This window comes from Aythya ferina (genome assembly GCF_964211825.1).
Source record: "Aythya ferina genome assembly, chromosome: 22".
Taxonomy (NCBI): Eukaryota; Metazoa; Chordata; class Aves; order Anseriformes; family Anatidae; genus Aythya; species Aythya ferina.
The window spans coordinates 745,151-772,697 of NC_140320.1; the positions used below are offsets into that span (position 1 = coordinate 745,151).

Sequence of the window (27,547 nt, forward strand, 5' to 3'; positions counted from 1 at the left end):
CTCTGAGTGGGGTTTCCTTCGCGTTACACACAGATCCACCCATCTCCTGCAGCCTGGGCAAAGCAGAGCATGTCTCTGCTTGGACCAGAGTTGATTTAGGAACCAAAGAGCTGCCACAGCAGCACATCTGGAGATGGTTGTCATGGTTGACTGTCCCCTAGTTCTTTGCATCCCTGCGTTTCAAGTTGTTGAGGAAAAGGGATGGTTTTTTCCCATGTGTTCTGGACACCAGAGCAGTTTCTGTTCCAAGATGGGGCAGCTCTCAGGACCTGTGGGTCAAGGAACACTGCAGGCCAGCGCAGGCACGGAGATGGTTAAACAACAGACGGGAAGAGTCCGTCATCCAGGAAGCATCCCTGGGCTCCCGTTCTGCAGGTATTAAAAAAAGCTGCCTTGAAAATAGACTTGGAGGACTGCAACAGGCGATGGAGACGCACATCTTCCACAGACCATCTGCCTGCTCCCGCTGGGGACGGAGGTGGCGGCGAGAAGTGGTGCCTGGTGCTCTGGTGGGCAGGAGCTCAGGGCAGAGCTCGCTCTGCGCCCCGCAGCCAAGCCAGGACAGTGGCGACGGGCGCCCGCGTTCCTCCCGCTGCCGCCCCCAGCTGCAGGGCCGCGAGGGGCAGGGGGCACGGGGACAGAGCTGGATTGTGCTGGGCATGAATTGCCCCATTCTTGTGCGTCTCGAGCAGATGCCGGGAGCCTGGTGGAGGGCATCTCCCTCCTGCTTTAATAGATCCATGCTTGCTGGTGCGCCCGTCTCCCCAGATAGACTGCAGTGTCTCCTGCCTGGTTCCCAACCCCTTAGCTCCAAGCCGCCTCTAAGCCCACAGGCGTGCTGGGCCCGGAGCTGTGATTTCAGGGTCCAGGCTGGCACACCTGCACTTGCACAGCCTCAGCAGCGTGCACAGCCTCACACGTGCTTGGACTTTTTGGGGTGTTAAGGATGAGGTGGGGTTTTCTCCCCCTAGGGAGCAGCAAAGCTTTGGTTTGAGGGCACAAGGCACAGCTGCGTAGGATGGGGAGATGTTGGTGGGGACGGGTGGGCAGCAGCTGTGGTGCCGGAGATGTCCCCCTACCATCCTCCAGCCCACACGTCTGCGGGGCAAGGAAAAGTCTGGTTATTCACAGCCTCAGCCTGGGCATTTTCTAAACCCTTTTAATGATGTGATTTCCTCTGGACCTTTGAACAGCTTTGAACTGGGTGATATGGAGCACATTACAAATTCACTTCTCCACCAGCCAGGATTTTATATTTTTTTGCCTTTCTTCTTTAAATCACTCAGCACTGATCATGCTGAATTAATCTAACTGGCAATTTATCCTTTCCGCTCTTTGTAAATTAAATATTAGGGCAGGGTGCAGTCATTAGCAATGACTAACTACCCAGCAAACACTTGTGGCATTCTGCTAACCCAGCAAATCCCTTTCCAAAAACGTGTATTTTCTAGTGGGAGAGTAGCATTGCACGGTGCTCCCAAACGATGGTTCATGTTTTATTATGACAAGCTGGCTTTAAAACACATCATCTGCTTGAGGCAATCGCTGCTCCCTTGGGTTGCTTCGGGTGGGTGCTGCTGCTAACACCCTGCTGCTCCCTGCATCCTGTGGTGTCCGGGTGCGGATGCTTTGGCCAGACCTTGCTTTTGGGTGTCCCCAAGGGGCTCTCCATCAGGAGGTGCAAGCAGGCAGCATGAGCAGAGCAGCCCCACTGCCCTGCGGCATGCTCAGCGGTTGCCCCGAGGCTCTGTGCACATGGGTGGGGGAAAGATCCTCCTCCTTGCAGGAGATACACCTTGGTTGTGCTAATGTCGTGCTACCAGACCAGAATATTCTAAGGAAAGGCATGAGATGATGGGATGAGAGCTCCAGATGAGCCCCTGAGGTCCTGTTGGATGGTGCTGGCGGTCCCCAGCACTGCATGGAGCTGTGTGTCCACTTGTGGCTTTCCCAGCACAGCTGTGCTTGTGCCACTCACGTCCCATTCCTGCTGGAAATATGAGGGCCCTTGTGACCCCTGTCCCCCCCAGTGCATCCTTCACCTTCTGCCACTGTCTGGCCAAAACATCTGTGCTGGCTGCAAGGGACAAGGCAGCTTTTTCATCTCCTCCAACATTTTGCAGCGACCTGGCTTCCCTTGGGGGCACATCATGCCGCTGTCATGCCCTCGGCACAGGCGGGCTCGCCAAGAACCGGTGAGGGCTGTGAAGCGATGGAGAAAACCTGGAGTTCTGCATCAGCACAGCTTTTCTCCCAGCCTCAGAGAAGCCTCATGCAGGTCAAGATCTCAGCATGAGAGCACAGCAGCCGAATGGAACCACGTTGCCAGTGCCAAAATCAGAGGCTGTTGCTGTTTCTCCTCCCTGGACAAGGCAGTGCCTGCAGACAGAGGCCAGCACACCGAGATGGACCCACAGCCACCAGCATCAGGGGGATGGAGCTGGGGACCAGCAGGCTCAAGACTATCCTGGGAAGCGAAGCTTTGCAGCCGTGATCCTCTTTTAATATTCTGTCTTGGGGGCATGGTAAAAATAGACATTTGGGATGCATTATTATTGCTGGAGTTTTATTGAACGCTGTTTATTGTTTTCAGATGCAATAAACCTAGCAGGGGAACCCAAGAGACTGATGGATCTAAATATTCTTCAAGCAAGTCCCAGCTCCCCTGCTGGGCTGCGGCCCCAATAATTACCCCCGTATCAGTTGCAAGCCGATGATAATTAAGGCACAATTACGGATGGCTTGGCTGTTACCATTGGAAAAAGCCTCCCTGTGTGAATCCACCTTGTTGGATCAATTCGCACTATGAAGATAACCCCATTGCCACATATGCTGAGACACAGCATGCGGGGAGTAAGTGGCTTAGGGCATAATGCACATGTCCTACCAGAAGTTACCTGGGTGCTGCTGGGCTCAGTGGAAGCAAGCACTGCTGGTGATAATCAGCAGGGAATCAAGGCAGCCGTGGTGGCTGCAGCATTTGGTGGTCACATCTTCATCGTCACTTAATTTATTCCCCTGCTCTTCCATTTTCCAAAATTGTATATTTTTTTCCCATCAGTGTTGGCTGTTTTCTGAGACAGCAGAGAACGAGGTAAGGCTGCTCTTCAAATATTGATGCTGTTGCTCAGTTAGCCCTGGCAACATTAGTGCCATCAGCTCAGCAGGTGAGCTTTTATCAGTGGGTGTGGTTGGCCCTAGACACATTGGTCTTCAGATGGAGACCTTGCCTCAAAGCTTTGGCCTCTTTCTGGATCTTGTGATAAAGAGGAATAAACTTTGCTGGGTTGCACCCTGCCTGCTGGCAGCCTGTGCTCCAGAGCCAACAGTCCAGGTTATTATCCATTTGGAAATCAGCATTAATATTGCTGATTGTCTCAGGGATTACAGGCCTGGCAAAAACAGCCAGTGCAGGAGGATGGCTTTGGAGCCTTAGGAGTAAAAGCCCCGAGGGGCCAGCTGCTGAGCTTGGCGTGCTGCTGGGGACCCGACAAGGCACGGATGGACGGGACGGATCCCAGCGGGCGCTCGGTGCCCAGCAGGGCCGCAGTTTGCTGCTTATTGCAGGGCCTTCCCACAGGGGAACGAATTTCTCTGCAGGAAAACGAACGCTGCTGCTTCACCGGCGGCCCTTACACGTGTGATTTGGGGTGCGGTGGGTGAGCCAGGCTGAGCCACCGGCAAAGCCACAGCGTTTGATAGTTCTGAGCATCCCAGAGCCCCTTCGCTTCCTGTGCCAAACGCGTTTGGGCACCGGCGTAAATCCCGAGGGCGGGCAGCCCCGCCTGCTTAATTTTTGGGCTGCTGGGGGTGATGGGGGGGGGGGGAGGGGTTGAGCACACCCTCCCCTTTTCAGGCCACCCCCAAAGCTCGTGGGGAGCCGCTCGGCGCCTCCAGGCGCGCACGGGGAGGGGACCGCGGGCAGCATCCCCGCACCCGCACCGGCCTCTGCCGGCGGCCCCCCCCCGCTTCCCCCCGCCTCTTCCCTCCCTCCGCCCCGCAGCCCAGCCCGGCTCTGTGCGCAAGCGTGCCCGGGCCCCCCCCGCAGCCCAGCCCCGGCTTAACTCCGCTCCCCCCCGTCCTGCCCGCTGCGGAGCCCGGCACCCCCCGGCCGCCCCATGGTGAGTCTGCAGCGGGGGGCGTTGGGGTTGGAGGGGGGACACACGCTGGGGCTGGGGGGGGGCTGAGGTGAGGGGAGATCCCACCCGGTCCTACCAGCCCCCCCCCTCCCCTTTTCTGTGTGAAAACACAGCGCTGAAGGCGCTGCAAAAGGCTGCGGCTGAGCTCTGCCCCATCTCGCCTGCTGTAGAGGTGAGGGGGGCCGGGGGGGCGGCTGGGGGGCTTTGGGGTGCCGGGGGAGGGTTGCGATGCAGGAAGCCCCCACCGCTGCTGGGTGGGCGTGCGGGCAGCCGGCGATGCCAGCAGCAAAGCCACAGCAGCCCCCTCACTGCCGGAAGGCGAGAAGGCGGCTTCATTTGATTCGTTTTTAAATTTATTTTCAAAGCGTTTTATCCTTATGGAACTAGTGCCTGAGCGTGGTTTGGCGCCCAGGTGTAATGGAAGCCGGATCGCGTGCCCGACACCGGCGGCAGGGAGAGCGAAGCGATGCGTTGCGCTCGCCATGCCCAGGGGAGCGGCCCCCGCCCCAGCCAAGCAGCGCCCCGCATGGAAAGCCCTGGGCCAGGCTCTGGATGGACATCCCGATGTGCTGCTTCCAAGGAAAACAAACAAACAAACCAACCAACCAGCCCTGGAAACCACGAAATGTCTGTCTGACATCTCTCAGCGCTGGTTTCGGAGGGTATTTGCAGTAGTGATGCCAGGGCACTTTTGGCGCAGGTCCTTGGGGTTTCCATGCGAGTGCACAGCTTGTGCTCTGCAGGTGAGGCAGCATTTGGGGGGCTCTGCTTCTCACCGCCCCCCGGCTGGGGTTTGGTGCTGCTCCAAATTGCTCCTGGCTGCCTCATGGAGGGGAGGACATAGCTGGCAGCCACCCGACACGCTGGGGATGGAGAGCTTGGTGCCGGCCTTGGGCTTTGCTCTGCCCATAATGCTAGCGCAGCAGCGTGGGCTGAATGTGATCTGTTTAGGCAGCTGAAGCCTTTTCCCACCCCTCAGCATCCTCCATCCGTATAGCCTGGGATCTGCAGCTGGTGGATGTGCTCCAGCAGTGCCTCCTGCCCAGTGACCCCAAAGTCACATCCCCATGCGCCCAGGGCTTGGATGCTGCGAAACCCCATCCTGCCCCATCGCGTGTGCCTGTTCTGCAGGGAGGCCTCGTTCCCATCAGGACGTGGGGATGCTTGCTCCAAAGGCAGCAGAAAAACAACCAGTGGGACTTCTGCCCACCGAGCTTTCACCATCAGGTCTTTTGCTGCGTGAGCTGAAGCGGTTTCATTGTTCTCAGGAGCCTGGAGTGGAGAACAAAGGAAATCTTCCTCCGGGGGCTTTTGTTTGTGCTCCTTCGTAGGTTCCTTAGCTGGGATGTAATGCATCTGGCCCAGGAAGCCTCATGGCGTTGCCTTGCTTTCCCTGCCCAGGTCATGGAGCTGGCGAGGAGCTGATGCTCAGTGTGTGGCACCTGGCCCTTGGGCTGCTGGTGGCTCTGGTCCTCCCCTCATCATGGTAGATGGTGTGGGATGAGCTAATTAATGCCTGGTGGTGGAGCTTTAGGGAAAGCCCTGCTGAATTTACCTATCGTCTCTGATGGGTGGCTCTGCCAGGATCTCCCTCCTACAGCTCCCCAAGATAAAGAGGCTTTCAGCCGAGCAGACTGATTAAATCACAGACTGTCAGCCGCCTTCGCTGAGGCTTCATGTGGTGGCAAGTGGCTGTGCAGTGACACGGGATGCCCCATACAAACCCCTGTCCAGATGCAAAACCGACGGATCTGATGGTTTAAGGACACGTCCAAGCTGTAACAAACTCCTGGCGTCATTACGAGCTGTAGCTTGGGAGCAGCGTGGCTTGCTGGACTCTTCCTAACCCTTGTGCTTAATTATCTACATCATTAGAGGCTGCTTTCTCCTCCAGCTCCGGGCAACAATTTAATAGCAACTGCTACAGCAATGTGCTGAATCCCACAAGGATAGAGGGTAATGGCTCTGTAAATGTAAATACGTGAGGAGGAACGCTGCTGGCACAGGCAGAGCTCTGTCAGTGTTAACATCGCCTGCAGGCTGCCACGGAGATCTGTGAGCGGGGCAGGGACTGCCAGTGACTGCAGCATCCTTCCAGCCCTGCGTGCCTTCCGTCTGTCAAGGGAAAGCCCCTATTTAAGTCCTTTTACAACTTCGGAATGACCATACTGATGTCTTCGAGCCTGGATTTTTCCTTCTTGTGTCTTTCCTATGCTTACAACCCGCGTGCGCGGTGGTGGGAAGCCCGGCGGCTCCCATCAGGATGAGGAGCCCTTCCCACGGAGGTGGCTTTGGCACGTGTCCCCTGCCTGAGCCCAGTGATGCTCATTCACACGGTTCCACAGGGCCCGGCCCCGACGTTGCAGTGAGAAGAGGAAATGGTTTTACCGGTCACACCACTATCTGCAACTTCTTGTTCTTGTTTTTCTTTGAACTCAGCTCCCCACTTTACTCTTGCACTGCTTGGATGCTTTGCAGTTTCTTTCCTTCGGCTGCAGCCCCCAGGGAAGTGTGTGTTTGTTGTGTGTTTTCTAGGAAAATCCTGCGTCTTCTTGGAGGTGGGGGGGAAGGGCCAGTTCCTGCTAATCTCTTGTGTTTCCAGCTGCTGACCCCTTGCGTGTGACCGTGGATGGGGTTGGAAGTTTCCTCTGAGAAAGCAAGGGGCAGCTGGATGTGGCTGTGGCGGTGCTGCCGGGTGTGCTTGGTGCAGGAGCGAGCCCCTGGCTGCTCTCGCTGACCTTACTTTGGACTCGCTGCCAGTTGGGGCTTTGCTGAGCAAAGCCAAGGGGCTCCGACGTGCTGTGAGTGAAGGAGACGCAAGGAGGGAGGTGGAGCAGGGTGCAGGTGGGGTCAGCGTCACTTCAGTGAGACGCTTGGGGTTTTCCAAATGCCCAAACCTTCGTTTGGGCATTCTCTCACATGCCACTTGCATGCCTCTTACACATCATCTTACATGCTGCTTCTTTCTGTAATGTGGGTGTCAGCACAGCTCCAGGCGTTGTGTTTATTTTATTTTTTACATTTTTTAAGGTGCAGATTTACATGCTAGCCATGTAGAAAGGCATGACTGAGGTGCCTTGGTTGGTTCACTGAGCATTGGCTGCTGCAGTGGGGCTGGGGCCCCCACTGAGGTGCGGGGACCTGTGCTGGGTCCTCTTGTAGCTCGTGTCGGTCGATGCCCCGAGGTGGCCAGGGGATCCGGTGCTGCCCGGGGACGTGGGCTCGGAGGTCCAAGCACTGAGAGCAAGCTGGGGCCGGAGGAGCAGCCGGCAGGACTTCTGCAGGCAGTGCCATCACCTTCGGCTATCCTAAGGGCTAGGAGCTGGCCACCTTGCGGAAATTGGGGCACCCTCGCTTCTGGTGCAGTCGTGGTTGTTTTAAGGGATGCCGAGCTGGGGGAGGACCCTCTGACACCATGCCTGCAAAGTTATATCAACAAATGTAGACTTCTTCCTTTTATTTTCTTTTTTTTTCTTGGTGGGCAAATCAAGGAGCACAGAACCACCCCAAATCACACCGCTGCGTCCAGGTAGGAGTGAGATGGGCGCCGGCTGCCTTTTGTAGTGGTTTGTTGCTGTTTGCAGGCTTAAAACTGCGCGAAGCCCTCTTGTTGCTGGCTCTCTGAAGGAGGCTTGAACCTGAGCTCACGCCGTTGGAATTCCCCGCTGTGCCGGGAGAGGCTCCTCGCCTCCAATCGCTTCCAGATGCCGTTTCCACTCCTTCAGCTGTTCCTCTTGCAAAATGTCTCCGGCCACCCCTCCCCGAGCTGCTGGTGATGCTGGGGCCGGGCTCAGCGTCCCCGGTGTGCAGGGACACATTGGCTGAGCCCAGCGTCAAGCTCCCTGCCCTTGGCTCATTGGGGTGATGGGATGAGCCCCTTGGGCTGCGGAGCCCTGAGTTAGACCCTGCTCTGCGGCTTACGCCAGGGCTGGGGCTGTAAAGCTTCTTCCGAAATTTCTGTCTCCTGCTGGAAGTGAGTGCTGCTGAGGAGGGGGCTTTGCTCCTCTGGGGAGTGCGGGGTTGCCGCCGGCGTTGCGCTGGGTTTCACAGCCCCAGGACGATGCTGTCCCCTTCCCTGTGTGCCCACCGCCGCAGTGACACTCGATGGGCGGCGCGGTGCTGGCGGGGATGCAGCTGAGTGCAGGCTGAGGGAGAGAGCCAGGCACCCTCTGCTAAGTAAATGCACTGGGCATGTTCCCAAAGCACGGAAATGTGGGCAGGGGCTGTGATCCCAGGCTGGCCGAGCCCTCTCCCTGCCGGCCTGCCAGCTGGGCATAGTTTTAATTTCCTTTTAAAAACACGAGCTGGGCTGGAGGCTGGGGCTGGCGGAAGGCAGTGGTCTGCCTGCAGCCGAGGCGCCACGGCCGGGGCTGGCTGCGTCCCTGCTGGGGATTTGTCACCACAGGGATGCCGGCACTGAGATGGGGACTGAAGTTCTGGTGGCATGCTGGGGCTGGGGGCAGCACCATGGTGCCTGCCCCAGGGCATTTGGTGCGCTTTGGGGTACAAGGGGAGGGTGACTGGGGAGGATGAGCGTCTTCCCATCTTGGTGGGGGTGTTTGGGGCTCCCTGCCTCTCCTTCTTGCCGTCCTCAGCCCTATTAAACCCCTGGCAGTTTTGGGGGAGGGAATGATAGTGAGGGAGAGGAACCAAATCCACCCTGAGTTATTTTTATTTATTTATTTTTGTGATGGAAAGCAAAGGGGGCACCAATTTGAGGTTTTGCTGGGGAACTGGAAGTTTTGCAAAATGGAAAAATCCTCCTGGGGGTGGAACTGACCCCACAGCCCCTGCTTGTCCAGAAACCAGGCTGAGACCCCGTGCCTGCAGGGGGCACGTGCCAGCCGTGCCTCCAGCTCGCAGAGCTTCTCCAGCCCTGCAGCAGGGCAGGGAAATGCCAATGAATCGTTGAGGATGCCTAATGTGGTTCCTCATCCTGCTGCAAACTTGCATTTCTGGGATTTTGCTGATGGAAAACACTGCTCTTGGCCCTTTCCAGCTCTCTCCTGGATTTTCTTTGCTGCATGGTGCCCGAAAGCCTCGAGCCTTGTTTTGCTCTAAAACTGCAGGCGAGCCCTTTGCTTCTTGGAGGGCCGAAGCACCACCAATTCCCCGTTTGCTTTGGGTTTTGTCCCACGACACACTCTCCCGTTTCAAGAGCCAAGCTGAAGAGCCTGCAGTCCTGCCAGGGACAGTTAAGCTGCTAATAAAACAGTCTTTAATTGTGGTGATTGTAAGGAGATTATTTCCCTGGCCCGCGTTCAGCTCGGACAGTTGCTTTGTGTTGTCTCCCTTCCCTTGCAGCCAGGTTTTCCTCCCTGGGACATCGGGGCTGATTTTCCCAGGGGCTTTCCTGTGCTGGGTTTATCTCTAGCTTTGAGGCGGCTGTGGTCCCTGGTTCCTCCGTGGTGTTTGTGGCTTTTGGGGTGCTGGCTACCCGCAGCATCCGTGCTGGCCAGTTTCTCTGTCCTCTGCCCTGCCTGCACACCCTCCCCAGGCACGTGGAGCTGGTTGAGCAATGCCATTGTCACCCTCCCTCCTGGGGCAAGCCCAGTGTGCCCTGAGCTGGGTTGGCCCTATTCTGCATCCCCTTGGCATGCTGTGACGCTGCTGGTCCAGGGTCTCCTCCATCTGCTCACCGAAGGGACCTGAGGGCCTCAGCATCCCTGTCCAGGAAGCACCTGAGGGTGCCAGTGGGGCTGCTTGTGTCCACCTGTGGCTTTTTGGAGGTGGCCAGGACCGTCCTAGCCACTTCCCTACCACTGGGTCACACCCAGGTGTATCCTTAGAGGGTGTCCAGCTCCTCTCCACTTCCTTCCCTCTGTAGTGCAGGGGACATGGGGTCAGGCAACTCCCCATGCCAGGCTTGGGAAGCTGCAGGCTCAGATTTTGCATCTTCCATCCCTGAGCTGTGCCAGCACCTCTTGATTTGTCCAGCCTGGGGTGTGCAGATGTGCGTGGAGCCACCCGTGCCCGGTGAGCACCAGGAGCTGAGCAGCTTCACGCAGCACAAAGACTGAGAGGGACTGGGGTGAGAGTGGTCGGGGGGACTGGGGGAGAATGAGAAGTAGGAAAAATGCCCTGAGAGAGGGGATGCAGGGGCATGTGATGCCACCATGGGCTGACAAAAAGTGGAGAAAGAGAGAGACGGAGAGCACGGGGGTCGGGTGGGCTGTGGGACGTGGAGGTGGTGCCAGAGCTCAGGAGAATGAAGGGAGGTGGGGGTTAAATGAAATGTTGCCTCCTCACTGAATTAAGCTGGAGAACAAGTCGTCAGCACAGCCAGGAACTGCGCCAAGGGCTGGAAAGTCCTCGGGCCCATCCCTGTATGATAACCACTGCGGCTTCCAAAAAAAAAAAAAAAAAGAATGACAAAGAAAGGCCTGTCTCCATCCCCCGAACGTGTTGTGGCCTGGGCTGGTACCTGGGCTCTGGACCCCAGCCTGTGTTTCCAGAGCAAGGCGCAGCTGCTGTGGAGCTGGGCTGCAGCTCTCCAGGCCTCATCGCTGTGTAATTAACAGTGTAGCTGCTTGATTCAATCTGCATTTACAAGTTAAATTGACAGATTATCTGTATTATGTAAATGCACATTTAAATCTTAATTATTTGCCTGGCTCTCCTCAATGCATTGGATGTCTGGAAATCAGCCGCTTTATGCTTGCTGAGTTGGGGATGTTCCTTGTGTGTAAGCACGGAGCTTTTCTAGAAAGCATCTGTGTAGAAAACAAAAATAGTCTTTTTTTTTTTTTTTTTTTTGATAGCAAAACTTAATTTTAACCCCGGTGCCATGCTCAGCTGCTGCTCTGAAAGGTGATTTTTGCCTGATGTGGGGCACTGCTGGCTGCTGGGTGATGTTACGCATTGCTGAACAGGACTGACTGCACCCTGACTGCAATTCCTTGTGCCTCTTCCTTCCCTGGCACTGCTTTTTTGGGATCCCCGGCTGTCATTACCCCTGCGGCCGGAAAGTGGCCAGATGCTATCCTTGTTAAATATCTGCTAAATGAATAATCTCCTGGCTATCTCATGCACCATCATTGCTGTTGCCTCCATCGCGGGGCGATAGCGATCGGGATGACGTGACGGATGTGCCGGGCTTGGAAACGCTCCTGCCGTGCCAAGCAGAGGAGCGGTGTCTGGGTGAGGATGATCTCACCTGGATCGTGTTCCCCTCCCCGCGCAGCTCTTGCGCTCCCTGGGGAGGTAATTTTAAATGAGGGCAATGGCTCAGTGAGGGTCTCGCGCTGGAGCACGGACGGACAGACAGACTGAGTCGGTTCAGGTCTGGCCAATGTAAGGAGGAGACTTGCTGGTGCTCGGGCTCCTCTTCCTCAAGAGGTTGTTTTTTTTGGGGGGGAAAGTAAAAACATTTGGAGTTTTTTTGGCAGGAGCTGTTGAAAAGGCAGCGTGAGCGCAAGGAAATGTGATCCTTCCTCCCTGCCCCTGGGAGATGGAGCCAAGCCTGGGGGCGGTGGGGGTGGCACCAGGGCTGGGTGCCCATGCAGCCCCCGGGGGGCCAGCACCACCGTGTGCCGTTTTCCTTCCAGCTTGGGAGCGCCATGGGGAAGAGCAGCTTCACAGGGCGTGCGCTTTATTGTTTTATTTTTGTTTTTGTTTTTTAAAGAAAGCTACTCGATTCGCAATGAAGAGGGAGCACAGTTTCCAGGAGCAGCTTGTCCTGACGGAGCTGGGGAGGAACAAGCAGTCGATGAATTAAAGATGGGTGGAAAATGAACAAGGGAAAGTGCAACCATCAGCTGGACGGGTAGGAAAACACCGAGCCTGTTCAGGGCTAAACAAATCATTAAGTGTGTGTCTCCTGCCAGGGACAGCGAAGAAAGCTGGGGTTGGGTTTATTCTGTAGCATCACTGAGGGGTGCACTGAGCACTGCAGAGGGCAGAGATTGCTGATTTTAATCTTTAAAGCTGGGCTGTGCTCGGGAGGTTTTGGGGCAGTTGAGCTTTTGGCTCCCTGGGGAAGGCTTCTGCATGGTAGTGATGCCGTGTCCTCTGGTGCTGGCGTTGGTGAGTTTTTAAAAGTTGTTGTGAAACTTGAAGGTGCAGGGAAGAGCAGATAATGCATTGAGAGCTGCAGTTTGAGTCAGTCGGAGAGGTTGTGGTTCTGCCTTGAGAAGGCAGGAGCTGGAAACCACCGGCCATATAAACCATCTGGAAAGAATGAAATACCTGTGGGGGATAAGGATGAGCTGCCCCTCCACACCGCCTTTGGAGGTTGTTGCTTGCACACAGCATCGCTGGGAAGCACTCAGCACCCATGGGGAACAGGCACGTGGCACAGCCCCCTAGTGCAGAGCCCAGGGAGGAAGAGGAGCAAAGTTCAGCTCTTTTTTTTTTTTTTTATATCCCTGCTGTTGTCCATGGGGATGCTCCCCCCCCCATGTGAGCTGTAAGGACGTTCATTTCCTGGCCAGGTTAGCTGCGATGCTGGGTCACAATGCCTGCGGTGCATCGTGCTGCTGGGGCCCCTCGTGGCATGGCACGCTGAGATGGTAGCCCTTGGCCTGGGAGGTGCCTGAACAGTGTGCTTTTGCCAGACCTCAGGCTGGGAACAACTAATTGCGCTGGTTAACAAGGGGGAGCCTTTGAGGAGAGGAGGATGCCAGGATGTTGATGCAGGGAGCCTCCTCTGGCCCTTTACACCTGGATTTCCATGTGTGAACCATCCCTGCTCCCTCCTGGGCTGCTCAGGAGGTGACACAAGGATGTAGGACCTTGAGCAAGGCTGGAAAATGCCACGAAGTGGTTGTCCTGTGGGGAGAAACAATCGTCTGCAGCTTGCCAGGATCCACCAGTGATTGCTCCTGGCCCTTCTTGTTGAGCTAGAAATACCTGCTTTCTGCAGATCCTCCCGGAGCCCTGCTGCTCCTGAGCAGTTCTGGGAGGTTGATGAGCCTTAATGGGCTTCAATAGGAGCCTGCTTTGCTATGGGGTCTGCCATCTGGACAGGACCCACTGGGCCTGCTGCAGAGGAGGAGGCAGCCCCTTGGCCCCCCTTGCAGGTCCAAGCATCCCTGTCCTGGTGCCGTGCCACGCCGCTAAGTGCTTTAGCAGGAGCTCTCAAGGGGGAGTTTAGCCTCATTAACAAATCCTATAATTCATGGTTCTAAATAAAAAGGCTCTGGCTGCTCTGGTCCTGGCTCGCCTCCCTGCATTAGCTGCATTGCCCTGGGGCACTGGCTCAGCCTGCTGCTCTCCCTCTGGCCGGGACATCACCGTCTGGGTATCCCGTGCTGTTTCCCTGGCTTCCTGGGAAATGCAGGTGTGCCCCGCTGTCGCACAAAGCTGGTAATCCCCCAAAACACAGGAAACCAAATCTATGGCTGCTCAGGTGAATGCAGGGCTCATTCAGCTGCTGGAAGGATGCTTGGGCAGGAGGGCTGCTTGCTAAACGGTTTGGCCACTTGCAGCGTGGCCCCAGGTGTGTCTGGTTTGGCTGTGGATTGTGGTAAGCTGTGCTTTATTTGCTCCCTGTGCAGAAATGCAGGGTTTGCAGCTGGCTGAACCCCTGGCTTTTGCCAGCCCCCCCCCCTTCCCCCCCCCCCCCCCCGGGGGCACCCCCAGGACATTTTCTGTCCCCTCTATCCATAGGAGAGTGCAGAAAAGGGCTCCTGCTCACCTGGAGGGGATAGCATCATGGGGCACATCTCCTCTCCTCCCATTTCACTCTGTCAGATGCTCTCGTAGGCGGGGAAAACCCCCCTCAGAGGGGGCTGGGGAGAGAAGCTGCACGTCCTTGTGCTGGACCAGCCTTGCTCCCAAGGGCATCTGTGGAAAGCCCAGACCTTGGATGCGCTGAACACTGGGAGATAAGCACTGAACCCTGCTGAAGGGAGAAGCTGTTGGTGATTTCCTTCCTTGCTTTAGTAAATACACTTTCGCTTTCCTCTAGCTGGGATCTAAAATTAGCTGAGAGTTGCTCAAGCGAGCAGCATGTGGTGCTGTGGGTGCTGTGCCCCAGGGAAGGGTGGCAGCACTGGTGAGCACCGCGCCTCTCACATGTGCTTTCCCCAGCTGCAGGAAGCTGGAGATACAGGGCAGGAAGAGCTAAAAGGAGCGGAGAGAGGATGTGGTGCCCCCCTGGTTACCCTCACATGACCCATGGGTGCAGAAAACCCCACGCTCGCCGCACCAGTGAGCAACAGCGGGGGCAATGTATGGGATGCGCTCCTGGCGCGATGTGTCAGACTTAACCCCGATGTTCGTGGTGTGTAGGAGCACAGATATGAAAGCAAGGAAGATGCTTTACAGAGTTCTGGGCACTGGGAGTTTTTCAGCCCCCATAATCCCAGCACTCAGCATTTCTACTCCGAGCATGGGCTGGGGCATAGCGCGGTGGAAACCTTGGCTCCTTCGGCAGAGGGAAGACGTGGGACGGGCCCCACTCGCAAGCAGAGGGAAGAAAGGCCCTTTTGTTCGGTGCTGGTGAAATGGGATGTTTTGTCACCACTGGATTTTTTTTTGTTGTTGTTGTTTTCTTTTTCCCCTCCAAAACTCAATTCTGCCAAAATCGCCTTGATTTTTGTGAAGCGTTTTGGTTTTGATGGAATGGCGTTTTCCAGTGGAAAACTCCAGTGTTGCGGCTTTGCCCCCTGGGACAGAAAGCTTTCCTCTGCAACCTGGGCCAGCTTTGCCTTGCCCCGTGCGAGCAGCTGCAGTCTTGGCCCCCTCTGGGGCCACCCAAACTCCAGCCTGTGCTCAGGAAAGCAAATCTGGCCCACATCCACCCCTAACCAAGAGCTGGGGGCAGCAATGGGCTCAGCCCACCCCTTGCTGCAGGATGCGGCTGGCTCCTTTTCCTGCTTCACCCCACCTGGCTCCTCATTAGCTGGGGTAATTAAGCTAGATTCAGAACAGCTGTCCCTGCCCTGCTGCAAGGAAAGCGGTTTCTCTTTCCAAAGCAGTGCAGCAGAAGGGTTTTTGTGCATGGAAACTTCTTGCTGGGGGTATTTTTTTTCTTCCCCAAACTGTCTGTGGTGGTGAGGATGCTGGTGTGGCGCCAACAAGGATGTGGAAATTAGAAAGTTTGGGAAAAGCGAAGCTGGCTGCGAAGCCACGGGGCTAGAGAGAGCTGGAGCAGGACAGTGCGTGGGGAAGGCACCCGAGAATCCCAGGGGTCGGGCAGGGGCTGGAGTCCCCCCTTCTGCAGGAGGAGGCACCACCAGGGACCTGCCAGGGTCTCTGTTGGCTTCCTAAAAGGCCGGGTGAGTCACCAGAGGGGATTTCAGCAGGAAGGTTCAAGAGGGTAGGGGAAATCCAGCTGCCCCCTTGGTGGGGATTCCTTTGTAAAGCAACCCAGAGCATGGCCTCTGCCAGCACTTGGGGATGTGGGTGGTTCTGTGGCCATGCTCTGCCGCACGTGGTGGCCTGCTGGGGCAGCTCGGAGCAGCCCTGGGTGGCTCCTGCACCATCGTAGCTACAGAAGGGTGGGATCAGCAGGACCCAATGCATCTGGGTTGTCACTGGGATTTTTGGGGTGCATGCTCCTCCGAAGCCAAGTGCATCCTGAGCATCCTTTGCCTGCTGCCATTGCGCTGAGCCTCTCCCCGTTTTTCCTTTGCCAGGGGAAGAGAGGATGGACCCGTAGACCCCCAGCCCTTGGAGACCCTGTCCCCTCTGCTCGCCTCGCAAGGACGGACCGTAAGTATCCACTGCCTCCTTCCTGCTCCGTGTGGTTCCCCCGCAGCATCCCCGCACGGGGGGCACCCGATTCAGCCCCTCCTGCTGCAGGGGGGTGCCCACTGGGGTGGGCTGGGGCCAAGGGGCCGTGGAGCAAGGCTCTAGATGCAAATGGACGGGTGGGCTGCGAGCGTTGCCAGGAGGGTTATGGGGCACCCTCCGCTGCCATGGGCAGCTTGAGAGAAGGGAGCGTGTTGGGGCTGCCCAAGCTCCCCAGTGCGTGTGGAGGAATGGAACTGAATCCCTCCAGATGTTGCATGCCAGAGGCAGGACTGGAGGAACTGACCAGGGAAGCTCCTGCAGGGGTTCTCTTACCCCAACAGTCACTGTTTGCCTGCACAGAACAGGATGTGTGCCCTGGCATGGAGGGAGCCCCTGTGGAAGCCGCGGGGCAGCTTGGCAGGGGGCTGAGGTGGCACTCAGGGGCTGCGCGTGGGTGGGGACACTCGCCCTCCAAGGGCACATCCTTCCTGCTTTCCACAACTCGTTGCATCCCTTTTCCCTCCTTGTTGTGTTGCCACAGAGTGCGTTGGCTGGGAGCTGCCTTCACCTCCCTGGTGCTGTGGGGTCAGGATGAGGCAGAAGTCCTCCAGGCACCCACTGGTATCCCCGTGTGGCTCCCTGTCTCCCCCAGCTGTTCCCAGCTGGCGGCTCACCAGTGAACATGGATGGGATGCTCACCCAAAGCATTCTATTTTTGTATAAAATAAGAGCAATGAAAGCCGACGATAAGACCTCCTTGCTGCACAAAGAACTGAGTTGCTGCGCTTCCCAGCCTCAGGTGTAATTGAACAAATCCGAATTGATCAGACGGGAGCCGCTGCTGTACTGCAGAGGCAACTCTGTGTCCTGTGATGTGGAGGATGCTGGTGGCTGCAGGAGGGTCAGGGCATGAATTTGGGGTAGGGGGTACCCCAAAGGCTTGAGGTGCTGTGGTACTGCCCCTTGTTGCAACTGAGCTTGAGAGCTCCTGAGCTGAAATCTGTCTTAAAACAAGCAGCATGGAAGAGCGAGTGGGTGAAACTTGTGGGAGGAGCAGCCTGGGCTGCTTATTTTGGAGACCTGCAGCCATGTGAACACTCGTCCAACCCAAGCCTCTCCCCATGGGGCTATTTGCTCTTCTGGGAGAGGTCTCAGTGCTTTTTGTAGTAGTGTTGAAGAGACAATCTTATTTTTTTTGACCCTGGATGTGCCATGTGCAGCCAGGGCAGCCCAGGGGTGACCTCTAGGTGCTGTTTGCCAGCTTCCAAATTGCCTTGGTCACAAGGTAAATATTATGTTAACACTCACCTGCCAACAAGGGTTTTTTCGCTACCGTAAATCTTTGGTCAGTTTTTTGTATGGCTGAGATACCATGTGCTAAGACTAAACACTGCCTTCCCCATTAGAAAGCTATTGAGATCGTCACAAAGAGCATTTAAAATGGTCTGGGACTCTTAAAATGTGATTAGTGGTATCTGCCCCAGACTTGTGGGCTCGTGGTGGTGGGATCCTAAAAGGATCCCTGCGTTTCCTTCCCAGCTTGGAAAAAAACCGAAGGCCACTGTGCTGCCAGTGTGTGATCACAGCCTTTTGGCAGGGTTTTGCCAAGGTGCGCTCAGGATCCCACCAGCAGCTTTGACAAGCGAGCAGCCCCCGGGGTGCAGGGTGTTCCCGTGTGCCCCATCACCACCTCTGTATAATTTTCCTCCGTCCCTCCTAGGAGCCGAGGCTAAGGGGATGGCTGTTGCTGTCCCAGCTGCGTTCTGGGGTGCTGGGGAGCTGACTGCAGCATGGAATCTCCCTATCCCTCCTCCTCTGCCCGTGGCCAGGTTGGGGCAAGCAGTGCGAAACAGCCTAAAAAGCAAAATTGCCTGGCAGGGAGATGGCTTTTCTCAAACCTGTGGCTTCCTCCACCCGAGCATAGGGTGCAGAGGTCTCACCATGGCAAAAAACACCCTGCAGCTGGGTTATGTGGCTGGTTTGGTGCCATGCAGCTGTTCTGCACCTCTTTTTGGCAAACCAGCTTGTATTTCGTGCGTATCCTCTCGTCCGTAGGAGGGATGGGCATCTCCTCCTGGGTGGGAGCTTCTTGGTTGCAGAGCCAGGCGTCGTGGGGAAGCTGATGCAATGTGGGTTTAATTCAGCCTGGATTTAATCAGCAGCCAGCGGTGCTGGAGGTGCACAGGAATTAGAAGAGCAACTCTTGAGCCGTTCCCTCTCTTGTTTCAAGCACCACAGGGGGAGAGGTCTTGGCAACTAGGGTGCTGCCCGGATGTCAAATGCCCTGGCAAGCTGGAGAGCCAGGGGTGCCGCCTGTCGGGTGGCCCTGCCGGGATGGGAGGGCGCAGGGGGCTTCGGGGGTGGTGATGGAGAGGCTGGGACACGCAGAGGCAGCGTTCCCCCAGCCAGGCTGTGTGTGGGGGATCTGACATCTGACGGATTCCTCTGGTAATTGGGGCCGTAAATCCTGCAGAAAGCTGTTTGATTCCATATCAGCACCTGAGTGCTCCCCTGCACTGAAATGCACGCGCCTGCTGCTGCCAACACCTGGGGCTTGCGGGGTGGTTTCTCATTAGCTTACCTCTCCTGGAGGTCCCTCAGCACAGCTGAGGAGGGGGTGAAGAGCTGGGATCAAAGCCCCCCCACGTGGATTCCTCCCTCTGGGGAGGGTGCGGAGCTGTTCTGGGGCTTGTGGTGTTTCAGCGTGTGGGTGATGGATGGGGGAAGTGATGGTCCAGCTTGGGGCTAGGGGGTTTGTGCTGTCCTGTACATCTCCATCAGGTCTCTGTTGCTAAATGTGAGTCCCTGGGGGCTGCCAGCACATCCTTTCCTTGGTGTAATCCCCTCCAAATCCACCTCTGCTCCAGTTTCATAAAACCCCACGTGTTTCTGGGGTGACCTGCTGGGGATGCTCGTTCGTGTTTGGCAGCACAGGGAGGGGTATTTGGAGCAGGAGGTGCCCCTGCTCCCGCCGAGCCTGGGGACAGTGAGAAGTGTCCTCTCACTGTGTCAGCCATCGTTTTCAGAATTTCTGGGTTACCATGGTAACATGAAGGTATGGTGTGTTTCTTGGGGTGGTCCTCGGCTGCTGGGTGGGAATGTGTGGTGCTGGGACAGGGTGAGGGCATCACGCTCTCTCCAGTGCTTGAAATGTATTTTTTTATTTTTACTTTTTTTCCCAAAGATGGGCTGGGAGCAGTATGGCCAGTGCCTTCTGCTGCTTTGATATTTGCAAATCCAACACAACAGAAAAACAAAACCTTGGAAAGCATCTGCTTTCCACCTCGCAGCTTGCTGTGATGCTGACCCCATAAATTAGATGCCTTGGGTGCATCCCAGCCCAGGCTCCAACAGCTGGGTGCCCCAAACGTGGCAGGGGAGCAGAAAATCGTGCCAGGCATCACCTGGATGGGATGTATGGGGCCAACTGCTGCAGCCCTGAGCCCTCCTCCTGCTCTCGATGCTCTGAAATCATTAATCGCCTAATTGCGGTCCAGGCAGGCGAAACGGCGGGCAGTGAATCGCAGCGTGTCGAGACAGCAGCAAAAGCTGTTTTGTGCCCGGCTGCTGCAGCTTGAAGGGTGCAGAGGGAGCAGAGCCCCTTCACTTTGTGTCCACAGGGGAGTTTGTGTGCAGCAGGGATCTGGCACTGTGCATCCACCAGGTACAAGCCCCACGGGGCTTCCTGATCCTTGCAAACATTTTGTGCTTCCCTTGTGCTCTCATCCGTTTGATCCACGCTGGTTGCTCTTTGTGCTGAGTTGGGGCAAGAAACCCTGCGCTGAGGTTTTAACCTGCGGCAAGGGTGATGCTCGCGTGGGGCTGGGGAAGGGGAGACCTGGCTGCAAACACAGGCGATGCATCTGGCGGCCACAGCGCTTTCAAGTAATCCGAGCGGCGATAACGTTCAGCCTGGGGGCGTTGTGGAAGTAAATTGTGCAGACATCAAAGAAAGGGGTTTTTTGGCTGTCTCTTTGAGGAGAAGCTCCAAATCTCACCCTGCCAGCCAGGGATGCTGCAGGGCCAGTGGGATGCTGGAGCATCCAGCCAGGGGACGGGGGAACTGGCTGGGTTCGCTCACACCTCCATGCTTTGGGGAATCTGGGCTGCAGATCTGGCACTGCCAGGCCGGGGGAGGCTGAACTATTACCAGAGCCCCTCCTTTGTGGCCTTGGTGTGGGGGCAGCCTGGGTGTGCTCTGTTTTGCTCTGCATTCCCCAAACCGCTTCATTGAGCAGTGCTCATTTTCCTCAGAACTATTTAGTTGTTTGTCTTAGGTTAGCTTTACATAAGGCCCAGCTTGTGCTTACAAGCCTGAATAAAAGATCATAAAGCCTGGAAGGTGGGGGGGGGGGGAGAGGGGGGAAGTATTTTAAAGAAGCCACTATGTAAAAGCAAACAGTGGGGGTGGGAGCTTGCTTTCCTGGTGTTGGAGCATCTCAGGCCGGTGGGAAGGAGAAGCCACTTGCTGCACAGCTCGATTGCCTGGGTTTGGTGCTGAGACAGAGCTCGGAAGCAGACGGAGTGTGTGTCTGTGATAAATTTGGGCCGTGACACCCAGGCCTGGGCTATAGCATTGGTGCTGGGGCACCTGAGGGGCATCCACAGCCTCCAGCTGCACATTTTCCCTCTGGAATTTGGTGGCTGGTTTTTGCTTGGAAAAATAACCCCAAACAAAACTCTTGCAGGCTTTTTACTTTTCCTCTGATTTAAATTTATTTATTTTTTGCAATCACGATGGGGGAAGTAGTGAAAGCTGGGGGTGCTTGGTGTCCTGATTGCTGACCTGGGTCCCTGGGAGGCTGCAGCCTCCAGCAGGGTGCTGGCCCAGCTGGTATCTACTTGGCCTCAGAGCCAGGGGATCCCTTTGCAGGGGACACGCAGGGACTTTGTCCCCGAGCAGAAGGCATATATCAGGCTGGGACCTGCTGTCTCTTCCTCCCTGCTCGCTCTGGGCCTTTGGGATGCAGCCGTGTCCTTTTCCCTCTCCCTCCCTTCAGATTCCTCTTGCAAGGAGGGGTTTGCAGCCATTGTGGGGTGGGATGGGTTTTCCAAGTGTGCGGGGGTTGCTGGCACTGTGAGCTCGGGGCATCCTTGGCTTTCTCATCCCTCCTTTAAAATTTTTTTTTGGGGCTATTGACACCAGGTGTTATCCAACAGTTTGTTATCTGTACTTTGTGAAGGAGATAAGATCCAGTGTGAGACAGGTAGTTTCCCAAAGTGCAACACCTCTTATTCTCATCCCTTATCACCAATATCAAATGTACATGGTTTTCTGTGCTTTATATCCTGCCTTGTTGCTTGCAGCACCATTCAATTGTGCTCACTGCTCTTTCTTTTCTGGCGGTGCTGATAAGGAAGGTAAGAGCCTGGCACACCCCCGGCTCCTGCGGGGTCCGTCTTGGACCCTGCTTCCTCTCTTCCTTCCTTGATTTTGCTAGTGATGCCCCAAAAGCCCCAGCAAACACCAGTTTTGCCGTCACTGCTGCTCTGGGCGGGGGCCGGGTGATGGATGGCCACGCTGGCGCTTCCTGGGGCAGGGAGGCGCAACGTGCCCCTAAGCGGCGCTGGGTGCCCTCCCGTGTGACTAATCCCTGAAGCGCCTCCTCGTCCTCTTCCGAGAGGCAGCTGTGGACAGGCTGTGCTCGTTGCGGGGTGCCCGAGTTGAGCCGTGCTCGAGAAGCTGCTGGGAGCCCATCTGCGTGTCGCGGGTAGAGAGGAGCCATCCCCAGGGAGCGATTTATTGGGGAGCGGGGCTTCCTCTGTGTCCCCTGCTTGGCAGGTGGTGCCCGAAGCTTCTCCCTCCTGGTAAGTTCATTCTGCAGCCCCGCTGACACCAGTGGCCAGCCCCGGTGTTTGCATTGCAAAGTGGTGGCGCACCCGCTGCCTGGGAGGGGGGCTGGTCCCTCCTGCCTGCTGTCACACTTTCCATCCTTAGGGTACGATTCTTTTACAAAGCCCCTGGGGTTTCTCTAACACTGGCTATGATGCTGTGAGAGCCACTGGGATGTCCAGGGGCATTTGGGGAGGATGGCCAACACCTGCCAGCATCAGCAAGATGGGAGATTTTTGACGAAGTATGAGTTAATTAGGGGGCTGTGTTTGAGCAAGAGCCATCACTGAGCACCCAAGCTGGTGATTGGGGCTTGCTCCACTAGCAGGCACCCACCCCGTGGCAAGTGAGCATCACGCACCACTGGGGAGGACCTTGTTAGTCACTTCAATTAGCCACGGGAGGTGGCTAATTAGGGAAGCCTCCAGCTGAGATGCTCCCGCATGACCTGGGACTGGCTTTGACCACAGCCGTTTGCTGGCTTCTTCTAGGAGCAAGAGGGTTCGGAGGAAGAAAAACTCACCCTGTTTCCAGTGCTGGTGTGTGTGCTAAACTTACGGCCCCTCTGCTGTGGGGCTTCCCCAGGCTGGGATGCTTGAATCGAAGGCGTTGGAGGTTTCCCAAGTATGTGACGTGCTTTAATTTGGGGGCTGTTTTGCTGCTTCTGTGCTTTCCACTTGGCTCAGCAGCGTCGGGCTGGTGCAGTGGTGGTGCTAGTTGAGTGCCCGAGCTCAAAATCCCCCCCCACCCCCTTAAAATTCCCCCAAAGTCACATGTTAAAAAAGGATGTGCTTAACCTCCCCCAGGGTCATCACTATGGGCACCAAGGGTTAGAAACTGGGGCGGGCACATTGTGGTTCTGTGATTTGAGCTGTAGGCACAAACTCACTTTTCCTCTTTAACTCATTTTTCTTTCTTAATCTCTGCGTTCATCTGTACGGTGGAGACTCCTCAGGAACCATTTTTTTAATCGCATTTATAAACTCAGGGTGAATCAGCTGTAGAAATGAAATCCTTGGTGGATGTGGGTCAGGGAAACCTGTATTTAAATGGGAATAAACCAGGGGGCAGCCGCCTGTGGGGAGGTGTGGATGGGTCCTGCTCCTCTTGGCTGGAGGTTGTAGCGCCTTGCAGCGCGGGATCCCCTGGGCCACGGGGAGAGCCTTCCCCATGCTGTTTTTTAGGGAAAAGCCTGGTTTTGCCTGGCAGATCTGAGCTGATGCTTCTTTCCCTTCTTGCTCCAGGTGACCGGTGGCAGCCGCGATGAGAGCTCCGGCCCTCGGCTGATGCCTGCCCTGGCGATAAAGATGATCAACAAGTCCCGTGAGTTCCTGCTGTATCCCCCCACCGTGATGGGGTGCTCCCAGACCCCTCCTGTGCCTCCCTTCCCTCCTTCCCCAGCCTGCATGTGGTGTCGAGCCCTTCTCCTTGGGGATCCCCGGCAGGGATGGAGTCAGGGGCCCTGGAATTTGCACTTGAACCCAGGCCCACTGGGGGCAAGGTTGCTGTTGGCTGCAGCTCTTGCAGGGATTTTCTTCATTCGGGTGCAACGTGTGTCACTGGCACAGCCACAGGGGAGTGAGCACCTCAGGGTGGCCTCCGTGGTGATGCCTGCATGGTTTGGGGACAGGCTCTCTGTCCAGTAGGGGTGCTGTTTGAGTGCTCCCTCCTCTTCCCCTGCAAACACAGCCCTGTCCCCATGCACACTTGATTTTCTTTTCTCTCCCTCCTCCACCAGCCCTGCCACTGGCCCGCCAGAGCTCAGCACCCCTGCAGCACCTCTTGGCACTGATCTGGGGCTGGGAGAGTGTGCCTGTTTGTGTCAGGCTTTGCCCTTCTCTTGTTTGTCCTTTGCGTGCACCATGCCAGCATCCACGTTGCTCCTCCAGGTGTCCCAGCCACCCTCGGGTCAGTGTTAAAAATATGGGGTGGAGTGCGGGTGTGGGCACCAGAAAGAACTACACGTTTGTGTCACTTTTGATGCAAATGGTGCCAGTCGGTATGAGGAAGAGAGGCGGTGAGCTCTCAGCCTGGCCCAACAAACCTTTGTGGTTTGGTCTCCTGCCCTGGGCACTGTGCCAGCAGGGCCCCCGCCGCTCCGTGGGGACGTGGCTGGGCACAGAGAGAGCACAGCGTGGAGGGAGGTGTTTGCCAAGGTCAAACCACCTGGGTGATGGATCTGCCAGGACATCCTCAAAGCCTGGGGGGATGCCAACGCATCCTCAGGGCGTGTTGGCCCTGGTCGTTTTGTCCCCAGGGGCACAGAGCCGGCTGGCTCCAGGGTATGACTTTGGGAGTGTGGCACGCGAGGCCAGGAGCACCTTGTGCAGTGCCTGGCTGTGGCAGGGACTGCAGGCAGAAGCAGAAACTGAAATGTTTCCTAATGCTGACATCCACTGGCCATGCTGAACATTTCTTTCGGGGGTGCTGGAAAGCCCACGTGCTCCATGCGTTCAAAGCTGGGCAGAGTGTAGCTGTGCAAAAAATGTATTGAGGAGAAAAATCCCTTAGGAAGGGAAGAACATCCTTCTTTCCCTGCTTCCCTCCCTGCTGGGGTGGCCCAGGGCAAGGCAGGGTCTTGCCCCCTAGCCTGTCTGCAGTAGCCTGACAACATTTTCTGTTCCCCTCTCTCTTGGCACGCAGGAGGGAAGATACTTGGAGTGCTGGCACTGTTTCTGGTGATGGTGTGGTACTCGATATACCGGGAAGACAGGTACATACAGCTGTGAGTGTATTTTTTAAAGTTTAAGGGCCTCCTGCCCTTTCCTTTGCTCTTGGGACCAGGAGCATCTTGGTCCCAGGCAGACCTGGAGCCCATCCCCTGCGGGGGATAGCTCGCTCCCCACATCTTGCCATGGAGACAACTGGGAGAGGCCCGAGGTGGGGTGGCAGTGCCCTTGGCTCCTTCTGGAGGAGTGGGGCAGATGCCAGATCCCAAAGGTGTTCAAACCCCTGTGGGTTGGACACTGCCAGCATACCACCAGCAAGGATGTGGGGTGCGATGAGCCCCACAGACGGGGTCTGTAGCCAGTTCTGGTGTTTTCTGAGCTTCTGGAGATGGGTGACAAAGGGAACCCTTTTAACTGGCACTTCTTTTCACTACTTCCCTTGCAGCTTTTATTTCCCCATGCAAGAAAACAAGACGGTGTGCCCTGTTGGAGAGGTGGAGAGGAAAGCGGCACAGCTTATCGGGAAGTGAGTAACAGGGAGGGGGCCCGGGGGCTGCAGAGCTGGGCCCCCCATCTCTCAGTCTCACTGGCGCTTTGCTCCTTGGCAGCTACACAAGGGACCACCCGCTCTTCTTGCAGCTGAAGGACTACTTCTGGGTGAAGACGCCGTCACTCTATGAGCTGCCCTACGGCACGAAGGGCAGCGGTAAGAGCTGTGAGGCCACCTCAGTGCCCGGTGGGCTGGATGTCTGTCCGTCCGTCCTGCCTGCCTGTCTGTGGGCTTCAGCTGCATGACTTGCTTTGGGGTTGCATTCACATGCATATGTATCCTTAAAATCACCTCCAGGTTCATCTTTTTGGCTATTTTTTATTGTGAGCAAGCTGCGTCAGCTTGTGTTGAGACTTTAAGGTGTTTCTGCTTCCCCACGTGTGTGTTCCCTACAGAAGGAGGGGTACATGTTTTATTGATCCCTGCTGAAGAATGGTCTGGGGGGCTGGGATTAATGCCCATATAGAGCCTGGCGGGTACGGGGCAGGCACCAGGGCATTGAGGTGGCCATTGTCACCTTCCCCTTGCCATTGCTTTGCAGAAGATGTCCTCCTGCGCTTGCTGTCGGTCACCAGTTACTCGCTCCCCGAGAGCATCCAGAGGTAATGCTGGGGAAGGGTTGGGGTTTTTCTGTCACTTCCCATGAGTGCTCTCCTTGAGGGAGCAAATTTGCATGCACCGTTGTGCAAAGGGTGAACTGTCCCCTTCTGGCTCTGCTTGCCTGGTGGCATCACCAGAGACCTGTCCAGCTCCATGACGTGGGGACCAGCAGGGACCTGGGGACCAGCTCAGTGACCTGGGGACCAGCAGGCATGCGGGGATGGTGAATAGAGCACGGGAAGCTTTGTAGTCTGTTCAGCACAGGGTCAAAAACCCCTGCAAGGGTTAAAAACCCCTCATTGAGCATATCTGGTTCAGAGGGTGCTTTTTGCTCACAGCCTGAAGTGCCGGAGGTGTGCGGTGGTGGGCAATGGGCACCGGCTCCGCAACAGCTCCATGGGGGAGACCATCAACACGTACGACGTTGTGATCAGGTACAGCCCTGGGCATCTGTGTGACGTTCACCCCTGCCCAGTGCCACCCACAGGTGCTGGACATGTGTCACTTGCTGCCCAATGTCCCCATGTCCCGTGTTATCTGTCCCCGTGCCCCAGGCTGAACAATGCCCCGGTCCACGGTTACGAGCAGGACGTGGGCTCCAAGACCACCATGCGCCTCTTCTACCCCGAGTCAGCCCACTTCAACCCCCGGACGGAGAACAACCCCGACACACTGCTGGTCCTGGTGCCCTTCAAGCCCATGGACTTCCAGTGGATGGAGGCCATCCTCAACGACAAGAAGAGGGCAAGTGTGGTGGGGAACTGGGTCCACCATGCCCCCGACAGCACCAGGGCCCAGCTCTGTCTGGATCCCACCCACTGCAGGGGATTCAGCTCTTACTGGGAAGGCAATGGGCATCTCCATCCTCTTGCAGGTTCGAAAAGGGTTTTGGAAGCAGCCCCCACTGATCTGGGATGCCAACCCAGAGCAGGTGCGCATTCTCAACCCATACTACATGGAAGTTACTGCTGCTAAGCTGCTCAACCTCCCCATGAAGCAACCGCGGAAGGTCAAACAGGTGAGAGGGGTGGCTCCGTCGAACGTCTCGAGTGGTGCCGAACGCAGGCTGCTTTGGGGTGTGTGTGTGGCATCATTAATGGGCTCAAACCTGATGAAATAATGCTTTGTGGATGCTCCATCCCTGGAAGTGCTCAAGGCCATGCTGGATGGGGCTTTGGGCAACTTGGTCTGGTGGGTGGTGTCCCTGCCCATGGTGAGGGGCTGAATGAGAAGATTTCTAAGGTCCCTTCCAACCCAAACCAGCATGCGATTCTGTGCTGCACCCTGGGGGAGGATTGGGTTTTCCTAGAATCACAGACCAGCTTCTGGTTTTGGGGCTGTCCCCATGGCTTCTCCATCTCCCTCTAGAAACCAACCACGGGGCTGTTGGCTATCACCTTGGCTCTCCACTTCTGCGATCTGGTGCATATTGCGGGCTTTGGGTACCCCGACTCGGCCAACAAGAAGCAGACCATCCACTACTACGAGCAGATCACGCTGAAGTCCATGGCTGTAAGTGTCATCCCCCACTTTCCACTTCATGTCCATGACCTCCCCCCCAGTTTTACAGCCCTGGGGAGCAGGAGGGTTCGGATGAAGGTGTGGGGTCAACTCAAAGCTGTCCTGTGCTGGGGGAGCCAACAAGGTGGGGAGGCTGGGAGGACAGGGCATAGCTCCCCTCTGGTCTCATCACTCTCCTGGTGTCCCCCAGGCTTCGGAGCACAACGTCTCGCACGAGGCAGTGGCCATCAAGCGGATGCTGGAGCTGGGCCTCGTCAAGAACCTCACCTACTTCTGATGGCGCTGGGGCTGCGCAGGGACACGTCCCTGTCTCCCTCACCTTGCAGCCCCCCAGCAGTGGCCCTGGAGGAGCTGGGGGGGGGGGGGGCAGAGCATCGTCACCACCACCCCTGGACGCTGGGAGCAGGGGGCAGGGGGCTGGGGCCGCGCTGGCTCGTGGGTCCCCAGGGGCGCAGGGAGCCCCTCAGCTCGTCCCCAGCCAGGGAGGGGACGCACGTGGCACCACTGCCAATGACTTTTCTTACAGAAACACTGAAGATAACAAGGACCTGAGGGG

General features: G+C 56.6%; 1 protein-coding gene and 1 long non-coding RNA gene across 7 annotated transcripts; one reads left to right on the forward strand and one right to left on the reverse strand.

Annotated features, from left to right (window-relative positions):
• The first annotated feature begins 4,040 nt into the window (after positions 1-4,040).
• Positions 4,041-27,547, forward strand: ST3GAL4 (ST3 beta-galactoside alpha-2,3-sialyltransferase 4). Of its 6 annotated transcripts, none has more exons than XM_084495619.1 (13): positions 4,041-4,121; positions 11,764-11,904; positions 15,722-15,797; positions 22,896-22,974; positions 24,295-24,364; positions 24,766-24,846; positions 24,929-25,026; positions 25,412-25,472; positions 25,809-25,904; positions 26,025-26,214; positions 26,345-26,488; positions 26,839-26,982; positions 27,182-27,547. In XM_084495619.1, exons 2-13 carry the CDS (start codon positions 11,870-11,872, stop codon positions 27,266-27,268), a joined length of 1,161 nt encoding a protein of 386 aa, XP_084351745.1. In that variant the 5' UTR covers positions 4,041-4,121; positions 11,764-11,869; the 3' UTR covers positions 27,269-27,547. The 6 variants fall into 6 exon arrangements, with proteins under 6 accessions (XP_084351745.1, XP_084351749.1, XP_084351746.1 ...); XM_084495620.1 differs by lacking the exon at positions 4,041-4,121 and adding an exon at positions 4,231-4,311; XM_084495621.1 differs by lacking the exon at positions 4,041-4,121 and adding an exon at positions 22,143-22,275 and having other exon boundaries at positions 11,825-11,904.
• Positions 11,906-14,183, reverse strand: LOC311422499. Its single transcript, XR_014685380.1, has 2 exons — positions 13,777-14,183; positions 11,906-12,908 (listed from the first exon to the last, which is right to left on the reverse strand). It is a non-coding gene; the product is annotated as an uncharacterized lncRNA (long non-coding RNA).